General features: G+C 43.1%; 1 protein-coding gene across 2 annotated transcripts in view; it reads right to left on the reverse strand.

Annotated features, from left to right (window-relative positions):
* The window catches only part of LOC147890806 (putative histone-arginine methyltransferase CARM1), a 125,683-nt gene that overhangs the window by 35,522 nt on the left and 76,031 nt on the right, over positions 1–14,130 (reverse strand). Inside the window, exon 10 of one of the 2 annotated variants that reach the window (XM_087389438.1) lies at positions 8,203–8,286. The exons of the other annotated variant lie outside the window; for it this stretch is intronic. Within the exon in view, the coding sequence (XP_087245564.1) occupies positions 8,203–8,286 (84 nt within the window). The remainder of the gene's footprint in view (positions 1–8,202; positions 8,287–14,130) is intronic. 2 annotated transcript variants of the gene reach the window in all.

Raw genomic sequence — 14,130 nt, forward strand, 5'->3', positions numbered from 1 at the left:
CCATCGTAGCCTGCTACGCCCAGAGGTGTAATGCCCATATTCCCTGACTCAGTACAGATACGCGATGACCTGAAATGCAGCATCTAGGTGTAAAGGGGTGCAGCATCTAGCTGTAAAGGGGGTGACCCAAACTCAACCTGAATCAACTAGTAAGGAACGAATGGCTTACCACGAATCATCTGTGATAACATGAGAACCCGTAGCCACTCCACACGGGCCCACTCTGTATCCAACATGTCTGGCCCCCAACATGGGCTGCCATACATCCCCACTGGGCGAACCAAGGAGTCAAAAAGCAACCCCTTAGTACGTGGATCTTGAAAGTGCGAGTAGAAGCACTGCTTGTCTAGTCTAGCCAATGAAGCATACCCTCTGCTCAAGCGTGCCTGCATCGCGGGTCTCATAGTGAAGCTAGGTCCGGAAAAGATAACCCCAAGATAAGTGTATGATGAAACTACCTCAACAGGTGACCCATCAAATATGAACTGCTCCTGGGACATGATGGCTCGAGACCTAGATCATGACCTTGGTTTTACAAAGATTGACCTTCAAATCATGAGACTCACAAAAGGATTGTAGTGCGTCTAGGTGTCTCTGGAGCCCCTCTACTGAGGAAGACAAGAGAGCTACGTCATCTGCGTAGAGCAATATCTAGATCAACGTGCCCGCAAGAGAGCAACCTACCTCCCCAGTGTCTGCATCATTGTCTCAAGCTCGTCAATGTAGAGACACCCTTGTTTGACCCCGATAGTGTTCATGATCTCGTCTTTCCACCCAGATCCTACCCGGACTGAAACTCTCTCGTAAAGTGCCATGATATCCTAGTCATAACCCAAGTCCTGTAGGCGCCGTATGAGGCGGGCTCTCGGAACTGTGTCAAATGCCTTGCGTAAATCCACAAAGCAACAATAAACCCTTTGCTTCCGTGCCCTCACCTCCTCGATGATACATCTGAGCGTGAGAATGTGGTCCATGGTTCCATGATCACACCGAAATTCGGCCTGTTTTGTTACTCTAAGTCCTCTACACTGTGCAAATCTACTAACCTCGAAATCAAGTACTGATGCATAAATCTTGGACATGACATGTCCAATCATAATGGTCCTGTAGTTCTCCAGGCTCATGGGATTCCCTGCCTTGTGGATGGGTGACGGGTGAGATAGTGTTAATGGTCCAAGTGCGTGGAAACCCCATACAAACAGCTTCATTAAACAGCTTTGCTAAGATCGGGGCTAGGAGGTTAATCCCATATGCCATGAACTCAGTGCATAGTCCCTCATGAGCAGGTGACCAAGGTAGCACGATCCTCTTAAAGGTATATGAAGTCAATATAAGCGAGAAGTATGTACAGACGGCCAGACTAAGTAGATGAGTGATCCCGGTCAAAGCGTATATCATGGTAGGTGGAGTAAGGACTCTAGGTAGCTCCAACTCATACGCCACCTCTCCAACTTTGCGGATGATCTTGTAGGGGCCGTAATACATGTGAACAAGCACTGGTTCTGCCCTTCAGCAAGGCATAACGGTTCTTATGGAGGATTAAATGCAAATAATCCCCTTCTTCAGAGACAGATACCTCCTGCGTTCACCCGCATACTTCTTCTGCTAGGCTTGGGCATCCTGCATATTCTTCTTATGCCAATTGCAGAAGGGCATCCATTCTTTCCAAATCACTCCTTGCTTGCTGATTTTTCACAGCTACGTCTGCCATTAAAGGTGGCACCCCAACCTTGCATCCATATATTGTTTCAAAAGGGTTCATGCCAATGGAAAGAGATGTTTGGTACTGTTGTAGCAAAATTCAGCCAAAGCTAGCCACTTATCCCAGGACTTCTGTGTATCATGACAAAAGTGCCTCAAGTATTTCTCCACCCATTTGTTCACCCTCTCTAACTGTCCATCCGGCTCGGGTGGTAAGCAGTGCTACTTGTGAGGAGAGTACCCATCGTCGTGAATAACTCTTGCCAAAAGTGACCCATAAACTTTGCATCTCTGTCACTAACAATTTCCTCAAGGAAGCCACGATGCTTAAAAACATGCTCAATAAATTGCGAAGCAGCCTGTGATGCTGAATACCGGGTCTGTGTGAAACCCGGTATGAAATTTGCCAGAATTTATATTGTCTTACTGATACTAGCATGTCCTACTATAGGAGATGAGTGCATTTCCTGCAAAACCAAACTTATTTTGTAGGAGATGAGTGCATTTCCTGCAAACCATATATTATGTAGGAGATTAGTGCATTTCCTGCAAAACCAGCCGTTTATTCTTGAATAAACGGCTGGTTTTGCAGGAAATGCACTCATCTCCTACAGCAGGACATGTTGGTATCGCTAAGACGAGATAAATTCTGGCACATTTCATGCTGGTATCACTAAGACAACATAAATTCTGGCGTGCTGAATTTAAGCTTCGTAACGGGCTGTTGTACTGCAAGGACAGTTGTGCCAGATTCAAGTATAAACAGTTGGTTTTGCAAGAAATGCACTCATCTTCTACAGCAGGACATGCTGGTATCACTAAGACAAGATAAATACTTCATACCGGGTATTAGTGGGTATGAAATGAATCTAGCCCAAGATAAATTCTGTCCTTGCAGTACAACAGCTCATTACGAAGCTTAAATTCAGCATGCCCTTGGTTGGAAGGTTCCTGCAACTCCAAAAATATGGGAGCTGCCTTTGAATTCTGCCTATACTCCATGAAAATCCCTACCAACCTGATGCTTTATAAGAAATCTCAAGCGATGACATATCATGAATATCATGGCTAGTCGCACCACCCGGATCAAAAAGGGAAATCAATCCCCTTGGTGGCTCCATTGTCAGGAGCCTCATCCGCATCATGCGATCTTGTTGTCTCATCATGAGAGTCATTGAACGAATCTGTGACATCAACCAAATCCTCATCATTACAAATTTCAACGATCATATTGAACTTGTCTGAACCAGTATTCCACATCTTGCAAACATCCCGATGCTCAAGGGTCCATTTCTCCCCACACTTAATGCATAAGTTTGCCTTTTTTAAACTGTCCTTTATGGCCCTGGTATACTGCTTAATTTCTGATTCTTCATTTCCAGCAGTAGGGTTAGCTCCTGGCTTGGCATCTGATGGCCTGTACGGCCTGGCATAAGGCATTTTACTACCTGAAACAGTAGGAAACCTTGGAAAAGGCGCTGCTGCAATTTTTTTATCATGCCAATAACCCAGCTTAGGCTTCTTCTCAGCCTCATTTTCAGCACCATGTATGGTGCCCGTTCCACTCTTATACTTGCTGGAATGTTTCGGCTCAAATACCTCTGCCAACTGAGCTGCCCTCTCAGTAGTTTGAGGGTTATGTGCCTTCACATCTACAGCCAGAGAAGGACTTAACCCCTGGATGAAACGCAGCAGCTTCCCCTTTTCAGATACGTCCTCCAGAAGCGCTGCAAATACCCTTGGACCGTACCGGTCTGCGATAAAGCATAGAATTCAGCCGAGTACTGATCCAAGACGAGTGGGGATACGAATGTAGTGACCATCAATTCTTTAAAACCCTCCAGGTGGTTGGTCTCTGAGGTGAATCCCTCATGTATCGCCACCATGTGTGGGCATACTCCGCATATGCATACCTACAAAAATGATGTGCTCCTCCTCAAACTTGGGGTAGAAGCAGAAATAGTCTTCCAGCTTCATGAGCCACTCCTCCATCTCATTGGGAGTCCAAGTGTCCTCTTTAAACTTATGCACCGATAGCTTATCCTTCACATCATTGGCTGCATACTACTTATTGTACCCACCAGAATGTCAAGCATCCTCATGCTTAAGGCTCGCATACTGAGGAAAGGGCATCTCATCCCGCACTTCCTCAAGCAAGGCTTTGTAAGAGCATAAGGCATCTTCGAGCATATTGTACGTGGTCACTTGCTGCCCATTTACAGCATTCTGCAGCGTAGTAACACCACCAACCTGATGCACGGGGTGTGTCTGACTAAAGGTGTTCACTGACGGATCCATACAAACATGCAGCCTTGGCTGAGTCTGCCTTCCAAAGTCATCCCTCTGAAAAGATGGTGTGGTAAAAGCCTAAGAAGAGGACTGACCTCTTTCCCAGCTGCCCTATAACCCAAAACCAGATCCAAGCACGCTCACGGGTGCAATACTGAATGAATGCATACCCAAAGCTCGGCCCGGCCTGCACAGAAGCAAGAAGTTGTGAGCCAAAAGGTGGTCTGATATTACAAGGGAAACGCTTCAGTGGCATGGTGACTGGCCCTTGAGAGAGGAGCTCAAATGTAGGAAAAGAGAATTGGACAGCAATCCCTTCCTGTAATGAGCACCTTAGATAGTGTGTGGAGCCACGAAAAGGTCGATGGAGAGGCTCGAGAGAAAAGTTGTCGAAGAAGTTTCAAAACGGGGCCCGAAGAGCCAAAATAGGGCTGTGGAAAGCCCCTAAAACAGGCTGAAGAATTCTGAGTTTTTGCGCCTCCTTTTTTTTTTTTTTTTGGTGGGGGTTTTGGGGGGGGGGGGGGGGGGGGGGGGCCTTTGTCACTTAGGACTGTTAGTTGTACAATGTCTTGTTCCGTTGCTTCCCTTTGGTCGTACTTTGTACATTTGTTTGAGGTACTGCAAGTTGCTAACGTAGCTCCTGCAGCATGCAGTCCGGCATTGGTATTGGCCTGGCGGCTGATGGAATTCAGGATGAAGGAGAAACAAAGGTGCCAGGGTCGGAGATTTAATACCAATGCAATGTAGGGGATAGGGGCTGAATTGGTGAAAATGGCAACAGAGGGGGAATAGGAGAGAGGAGGAGGAGGAAAGAGAGAGAGAGAGAGAGAGAGAGAGGAGGGAAAGGGGTAGAGAGAGAGAGAGTGAAGGCAGCACATAGGAGGAAGGAGGTGGGAGTGATAGGTAGATGTCACGTCAAAAGGTCCTACAATGAGTGGTGGATGGAGACTTATATAGTCCCTCCACATGTCCCACCTAAAATCCCCCTAAATGGCCTCTAAATTAGCCCATTTTCCCCCTTCATTACATTTACAACAAAAGTACGGCTAAGCATCGTGAGCATTTAAGAAAAGTGTTCGATACTTTGAGAAAAGCAAGTCTATATTTGAGTAAAAAGAAAGCATGCTTTGCATAGTAAAACTTGAGTATCTTGGATTCATTACTACTCCAAACAAATCAGAAGAAGGTGGTTGCAATATTAGTGTGGCCCATTCCTTAGAATGTAACCACGTTGTGATCATTCTTAGGATTTGTCCAATTTTATCAAAGCATATCAAAGGATATTCTGAGATAGTATCGTCTGTGACTGAGCTAACAATAAAGTAACTTTTGTGTAGGGACAGAATCAACAAGAGAGTTTGAATGCCATAAAGAAGGCAATAGCCTCTTCTCGGGTGTTAAAATTTGTTGATCCCCAGAAACCGTTTTTCATAAAAACCGATACAAGTAGTATTGCTATAGGGGAGGTTCTTCTTCAGGAGGAAAGGCCAGTAGCCTTTGAAAGCGAGAAGCTTTCTCCCTTTCAACGAAATTGGCCAACTCATGAACTAGAGTTGTACCCTGTTATTCATGGTTTGAAAGCATGGAGGTATTATTTTTATGGTTCAAAATTTATGTGAATGTGGACCACGATACTCTAAAGTTTTTTGTAAGCATACCATCCGCTATGGTATATCTTGCATAAGTTTCGCCATTCCTAGATGCCAGTTTCTCGGGTTAAATTACATGAGCCTTAGGCCAAAGGCTCTGCACACACTCATCTACTTTTTGAGTTTCCTTAATCTCAGTCATTAGAGCACTCTCTAATACCGCGAAGCTCATATTGTGCATAATTGGCGACAAAGTATCAACAACCTTATTCTCCTTCCCTCTTCGGTACTAAATCTTCATATTAAACTTATGCATGAGGTCTGCCTAACTAGCTTGGCGGCCACTCAAGTGAGGTAACGGCAAGATGGTTGTACATCATCAGAATTATCTCAAGCAGACGGTCATTCCACACTCATGTGTCAAGAAGACATATGATCTCTAGGAAGCAAATTTTATTTTAGACAAACATAAAAAAGCATATTCATGAATATGTGGTGCGATGTTTCTCGTGTCAAGTGAAGCAGGTAGAGCCACTTGATCTTTTACAACCCTTGAAGATATCATCAAGCAGATGGGAGAGCATTTCCCCTGTTCATTTGCCTATGACACAAGGTGGATATCATTCTATCCTTATGGTGGTACTTTTGGGGCTGACCGATTAGCTCAAATCAATGCTTCCCCTCAGCCTTTCTTATTTCCAATGCTAGAGTACAACCTCACCTTTGACGTCTATATCTTTGTTTTGATCTGAGAAGATAGAGAGTGAGTGTCTCTTTAAGCTTCATCTAATGTCCAAATCTCTTCTCTCTTCTTCAATTTGTGGGTTGAGACGTGACTAAAACCAAACCCGCAGTTTTGCGTCACATCTTTTGGTGGAGACGCCGGGTAGGTTTTGCCTAGGATTTCCCTATCATAACCTCACGATCTCAAAGCTGGCTCACTTCATTCTGAAAAGCGAGTCTATTCGTGCCGCGCAAGTGGCGGATATTATTTATTAATCATATATTTCATCTACATTGGTAAACCAAATCCATAGTGTCGGACAAGAATGCTAAGTTTACCAGTCATTTTTGGACTACAGTATTTAAGCCACTAAGGATTGAGTTGGGAATAAGCAGTGAGGATCATTGCAAGACGGATCGTCAGACAGAGAAAGTCAACCAGACTTTAAAGTATATGCTGAGAGCATATGTTTCATTGAGGCAACATTCATAGAACAAGTGGTTGCCATTATTAGAGTTTGCCTACAATAATAGAAAACATTGCTCCAAAGGAATGAGTCCGTTCAAGTTGACCTATGGTTATAGACCAATAAATCCAACCACCATTGGAATACGTCAGAAAGTGCCTAGTGCCGCGAACTATATTATTCAGATGCAAGAGATGCTAGCACTTGCAAGAGCAAACCATCGCCAAACTAGGGATAAAGCTAAGACATTTGCGGACAAAGATAGATCTTTTAGAGAGTTTCAAGAAGGTGAAAAAGTTTTTCTCACAATTATCTTCACACTCCAAGTCTTTGACTGTAGGAGAGTGTGCGAACTTGTCATCTGAATATTGTGGGCCATGGTTAATACTAAAAACAATAGGCAAGGTGGCCTATAGATTGGAATTACCACATGATTATAAGGTGCATCCAGTGTTTCATGATTCTCGTTTAAAACAGTTTTTACAATCAAGTGACTCACTAATCGAGGGTGTTGTTTTGTTTCAAGAGATAGAGGATAATGCAAGGCCGACGAATACTACAAGTTTGCAATCGAAAGATACCCACAATGGTTTTTTTATACCCACGATGTTGGTTGTGTGGCATGGTTTACCTCTATCGAAGGCGACGTGGGAATCCGTGTACCAAATGCAGAGAGCATTCCTAGATTTCATCATCCACCAGGACGTTGATGCCTAAAGAGGGAAGGAATGTTATGCTCAAGCCAAAATAACATGATCTCGCTAATGTACTTTAACCATAGATGTGAATGTATCAAAAAGCATAGCAAAAAATGTGAGGTCTTGATAAACCCCAAAATGCACTTAACACATATAGGGAGTTGGAATGTATAAACCATGACCCCAACAGCACAAAAATTTCTCATAGCTAGGTCTGCTAGAGTTGTTTTCCTAACATCCATGTGCATTGGTGGGGAATGGGTCAGCTTGCATTATCTCTATTTTATCCAAAGTTTACTAACATTAATATAAACTATGCTTATAACGTCGTAATTTGGCCAAATAATTCTTTCTTACCCATTTGGAAGGCCGATGCTTTATGATATTGTCAATGTAATCAATAGTAGGTTCTCAAGGTTTTAAAAGTTGGGTTCAATTTAATGGATAGATGTACATGAAGGTACAACACAAATAGATCTACATGAAGGTACATCTAGAGAGAGCATCTTCACTAGTAGTTGTGAGTTTTCATCGAATATCTTTACTAGCCTTCATTCTACTGAATACTTCCTCAAGCACTTACTTATACGTTCCTTACTGAGTGATATCTAGTCTTCCAATAAGATTGGTGCTGATATGTGCAATAAATTCTCAAAACATACAATATGTTGCGCCTTACATAAAATGATTCAGAGTTTTGAACTTAAGCACACTAGCAAAGTGCGCATTCTTTACCTGGGAAAAGTAACCTTGGAAGGCTACATCATATAATGCAGTAAGGTCCACTCCATAATAGTTTGGCTGTTGCCAAAACAATGACTGCCAAAACATTGATGCCAACATTAGTTGAGCAATTAAAGAATGTATCAGCATGCGCTCTATCAGCCGAAGTAGCAAACTTCTACTAGGTTAATTGAAAGGGCTTAAGAAGGCTAACAAAAGCAACGATAACAATAACAACAATTGAAAATTCATATATAGTAAACCCTTATCTTCCCACAAGTGCATCTACAAAGTATTTGTCACATGGAAATCACTAGAAGCAAAACATATTCATAAGTGCACCAAGACATACAGACACACAACATCATGCATATGCATGTGCATGTGAGCATACGTGAGGACAATAGCACAACAAAATGAATATGCGCACAAGTATGCACCTGAAAATGTAGCCATACACATGAAGCACACATGTGCATTCTTGTAAACACATGAGCATGTTCATGTGCACACAACTCTTAATGGCAAGAATCAGCCTTCCAAGTGAATCCACAATAATTATAGTCACATTTGGTGGCCATTTTGCTGCAATCTGAAAACAATATGCATCCCTAACATTAACTATCAAGAAAGTGCCCACCTTTAGACACTACACACACATATGTGCTTGAGACACACATAGGTCTCCCACTACACTATTTAGTTTGTATGAGCTCACCACCACTAGAGACAAGAGGAATTTGCCGTCGATCACCTTCTTTAAAGAACATCCACGCTTTTGAGATTTTGAAGTTTTGGCTTATGATTCAATGTGCTCATTCGATCTTTTAAGGTAGTTCCTTAATATTAGTTACCTACATCTAAGCTACAAGGAACTAGATACCTACGTCTAAGCTACAAGGCTGATACTATTAAATACCCACATTTGTAGACTCTCTTGAGAGTGAACATGGATCCTAATATTGGCTCTGCTAGTTCAGCCTCCCAAGGTAGTTGCTTGGTATTAGATACCTACATCTAAACTATAGGGCTGACATTATTAAATGCTAGTATTAAGTCATAGCATTAGCTAGCAATAGGATGGACTTAGATCCAAGTAGTGGACCCATTTAAGGGGGTCTAAATTGCTATACCCAATGTATAAGTATCATGAATCAGGAGCACCTCTGAGGAGGTGTATATATGTATACATATATCTATATATAGATATGTAAACACGTGTGTGTGTGTGCGCGCGCGCGTGCGTGTGTGTGGGTGGTGTGCATATATATATAGATATATGTACACACACACACACACACACACAGATGTGTGTGTGTGTGTGTGTGTGTCTGAGATTCGATTTCCACAGCTTCAACACGTTTCTCGAGGAATGTACAAAATTTCCAGCGCCAAGCATCTTGCCTCGGGTACCATAATTTGCTCCAAAGGAGTCCCGCGTTGAGTGCGAACTGTCCCACGGTGCCAAATTGAATTGTGATTTCATATAGTTTTCGTTTCAGTGGTATCAGAGCATGGTTTCGCTACTTTCCTTGGTGGCAACGGTCCAAAGACTCGGCAAAGACATCCGTTAGGCGCATATCCGGATCCGTCAGTCAGGAGACCTCGGTGACATCCGTTAGGCACAGGGCACTCAGTGGACTTGCAGACGCAAGCGAATTGTGGGGAATAACAAAAACCACTATATTGTTTTTAATTTTGGGCCATACCCCGAACTAGTGGTTGAAGCCAATACGTCGGACTAGTGGTTAAACCATACAACCAAGAGCCACATCCACCCATCTTCATCGTGCATCATACCGGCTAGCCTCTTCACCCGTAAGTGTTTACCTCCTTGAAAGGAGTACGGGCTTTGCAGTTGATTGCCTTCGGCCCAATCAACTTGATTCGGTGGGTTCAATTTCCCCATCTCCCACATCATGGTTTCTGAGCACGAAAGTTCAGCTACCAGAGGCCTAGGTCATTATATTGGAGAGTGCAAGAAGCGCATAGCCAAAGAGAAGAAAAGGGATTCCGGTATGGCTGTGTCAGATGCATCAGTTCCACATTCTCATGATGGAGGAGATGTTGCAACCAACTTGGTTGAAGAGCACTATGCCTTTCTGTCTTGCACTTCAGATTTTTCAGTGGGTAGTTCAGATACTACAGCCACTGATGATGATGATCCATATGCTTTCTTGACTTGCAGTTATGATCCTTCAAAGGATGAATGCTCTTTTAGTGTTGATGAGACGCTACATACTTGGTATTTTGACAAAGGTGCTTCAAAGCACATAACTTCCAAGAAAAGTATGTTTGTGACTCTGCATTCTTCACCCACCAAGAAGAAGGTAACTTGTGCAAATAATTCTTCTTATTCGGGAGACATTATTCTCACATCCACTGATGGCACAGATTTCAGAATTTCAGACGTACTCTTTGTGCCAGGCATTAAGAAGAATTTGCTTTCAATGTCCTCCCTCAATAGAGGAGGATTTCATGTTGTTTTTGATGATGACAAGCGTGCAGTCAGAGACCAAGAAAATGACTATGCTTTGAGGTTGTCTGGCACTTTGTATCGGGGTCTTTTTCAGCCTGATTTATATGAAAAAAGATCCCATCTTGCATTATCAGTTAGCACTCCCACTGCTGCGATGCAGAATGCGGAGTTATGGCATGCCAGGTATGGGCACATGAGCTATGGCAGCTTAATGACACTTCAGAGACATGATATGGTTGATGCATTACCTCCTTTGAAGTCGCCTCCTCCTTATGCATGTGAAGGTTGCATTCTTGGCAAAATGCATAGGCTTCCCTTCAAAAAGGATGGTGTAGTAAAAGCTACAAGAAAATTGCAACTTATTCACAGTGATGTCTACGGTCCCATGACGACACCTGCTTTTGGGGGTTATCTCTATTTTGTTACATTCATAGATGACTTTACCAACTACACTTGGGTCTATGGTCTCAAGGCAAAATCAGAAGTGTTTATGCATTTCAAACACTTTGTGGCTATGGTTGAGAATCAGACATGACTCAAGGTGCAGACACTTCGCACAGATCGAGGGGGGGAGTATATGTCTCATGAATTCGAGACATTTCTGAAAGAAAAAGGCATTATGCATCAACTTATAATGAGGCTTACACCTCAACAGAATGGCAAAGCTGAGCAAAAAATCGCACTGCCATGGAAATGGATAGATGCATGCTTACAAGTAAGAAGTTGCCTCACAGGTTTTGGCTGGAAGGCCTCATGTGTGCCAACTATATTTTAAATCGGGCTCCTACAAAGGCTTTGAAGACAATCACTCCCTATGAGGCATGGCATGGGAGAAAGCCTTCAGTGGACCACCTCAGAGTTTTTGGTTGTGTTGCATATGCCCACATGCCTGTGGAGTTCAAACACAAGTTGTCAGATAAGGCACTCAAATGCATTTTTCTGGGATATAGTTCACAAAGCAAAGGATATCGTCTCTACAATCCTGCTACACGCAAGATTTTTGTTAGTAGAGATGTTATATTCTCTAAAAATTCTGCATATACACATGCTGAATTTCAGATTCCAGCCTCTTCAGATGATGTGTTTGAGGGGATGCTTCCTATAGCATTTGGTTCCTCCGCTGAAACTCAGAATTTACAGCAACCTCCTCCAGCTCCACATGTACATATTCAGCCCCCAGCTGAATTGGTACAGCCTCAGGGTGTGGATGAAGTTGTCAGGCAAGAAATTCAAGAGATACACGCAGCCAAAACAGTCCCGCATTGGTTGCTTCAAACTCTCAGGGAGAGTAGGCTTGAAGCTCCATTGCCTGGCAGAACTCGTAGTGCAGTAATGTTGGGATATCTCAAGGTGTATGCCCCAGGCACACCTTGGGTTCTATGTGTGTGTGCTAGAGGCACAGTTAGGTGCCCATAAGCACTGTTAGGTGGTGGTAGATGCCACATAGGCTGATTGAGAGATTCTAGGAGCTAATTGAAGAGATGATTGTGGAGCTGGGTGGCTCATGTAGAGGTGCCTACATATGGACCTCACCCTTCTTCATTCTATAAGCATTCTCTTGTTTTGTGTTCAGCTCCATGCTTTCCTTTCACTTCTCCAACATGGTATCAGAGCACTATGATCCTCCTTGAGCCCATTTATGCCATGTCATCATCTTCTTCCCCACCTCCACCTTCGTCTCCATTTTGCCCCTTTCCCAACCACTTGGACGGCTGAATTCTCCTCCTACAAGCGACCTCTTCTAGAGTCCTTCTGGCTGGGGAGACCCTTCATATAGACGAACTTCCACATGCAAGGAACTAGAGAATGATCGTCGCCATTCCCCGAATTCTGTCGAAGCTCTCTTTCGCGTATTCTCCTTGTCTACTCCACCTCTTTCTAATTCCTTTTAAGGAAAGCTTTCCCATACTTTGGACTATCTTGTATCCAAGTTTGAGCAGCAATGGTTGTATATTCGAGGAGAACAGAGCCAAAAACCAGTCGACATTGACGACGTTCCAGCCAGCAATGCCGTGCGACATTATGCCTGACCTCTGCACTAGAGATTCGCTCATATGTGAGCTTTCATTTAAGCTAGAAAGCCCTCTTTTCTTTGCTTTGAAGAGGGAGATCCAAGCCCTCCAAGATTAAGCCTCTGTTTTGGACAGTTTTGACAGTATTATGCATTTGGTGCTACATTAGATGCTACTTTGGCATTTCTGATATTTTAAAGTGTTAAATAGCATCAGTACAATTGTGGCTACAACTTTCTTTTAGGTTTCTATACCTGGATTTGCTCGGAATACTTTCATTTAGCCACCTCTATGAAGCATGCAAGTTAAAGTATCATTTCCACTATGATTTTTATTATGGAATTTGGTTACAAGTCTTTTCTACACCAAATGCTTATACTTTGAAGCTTTTCAGTTTTTTCTAGCCTTGTAAGAGAGTAGACACTGCCCATTTTGGGTTAGACCCTCTCATGGCTACCTTCTTGCATATTGATAAGTTCAATGGTAAAGGCTTTCACACATGGCAAATGAAAATTAAGTTTGCATTGATGAGGGAAAACCTCTGGGGGCGTGTCAAACCTGCTTCAACTTTTCTTCAACAGCCTCTAATGCTGGAGAATCCTCAGCTCCTACACGCCCAGCACGAGATCCTGCTAAAGAGGAGAAAGCCTATGGCATTATTGCTCTTGGCTTAGGAGATGACTATATTCATCACATTTCTGATATGGAGTCTCCTTCTGAAGCTTGGCAAAAGCATGATATTCTTTTTGGTGCTAGCTCTCACATCTCAAAATTGTCACTTAAGATTGCTTTCTTTGAATTGAAGATGGCTAATGGCACTCCCTTGGCTGCCCATGTCAATCACATGCGGAGTCTCATGACTCAACTTGCTTCTATCAACTCTCCAATCACTACGGATGACGAAATAGCAGTATTGCTCAAAAGTATGCCTGAAGATTATGATCATGTTGTCACCACATTGAAAAATCTTCCTAACCCTACTCTTGAAGGTCTTATTACTGCCATTCAAGAAGAAGAAAGGCACAATGAACTCCGGAGAGGCAATGACACAGCCTATGCCATAAAAACTCAAATGGGCAAGTTTCCACCTTGCAAACATTGTGGGAAGACCAATCACCTCTCAAAACATTGCTTCAAGATCAATCCTTGCAAATATTGTGGCAAAAACAATCACCATGAAAAGTTTTGTAAGGCCAAAAAGGAAGCAACTACAAAACCAGAAACCGCCAATTTACTTTCGGTTGATGTGCCTCCACAAGATGAGGCCTCCTATGATGATTATGCTTTTTGAACCAGACACATATGCTCCATATCTCCTTTTTATGTTGAGTCAAGATACTCTGCCTGGATAGTCCTCCAAAATGAATGGAATAAACTATTGTGTACAAAACACCTCTCGTCACCATATGATATAGGCCATGTGTATGTGTTTAGCTCCATGATACCTCC

This window comes from Dipteris shenzhenensis, chromosome 18, assembly GCF_047967505.1.
Source record: "Dipteris shenzhenensis isolate YYH24624 ecotype China chromosome 18, Dip_SZ_1.0, whole genome shotgun sequence".
Taxonomy (NCBI): Eukaryota; Viridiplantae; Streptophyta; class Polypodiopsida; order Gleicheniales; family Dipteridaceae; genus Dipteris; species Dipteris shenzhenensis.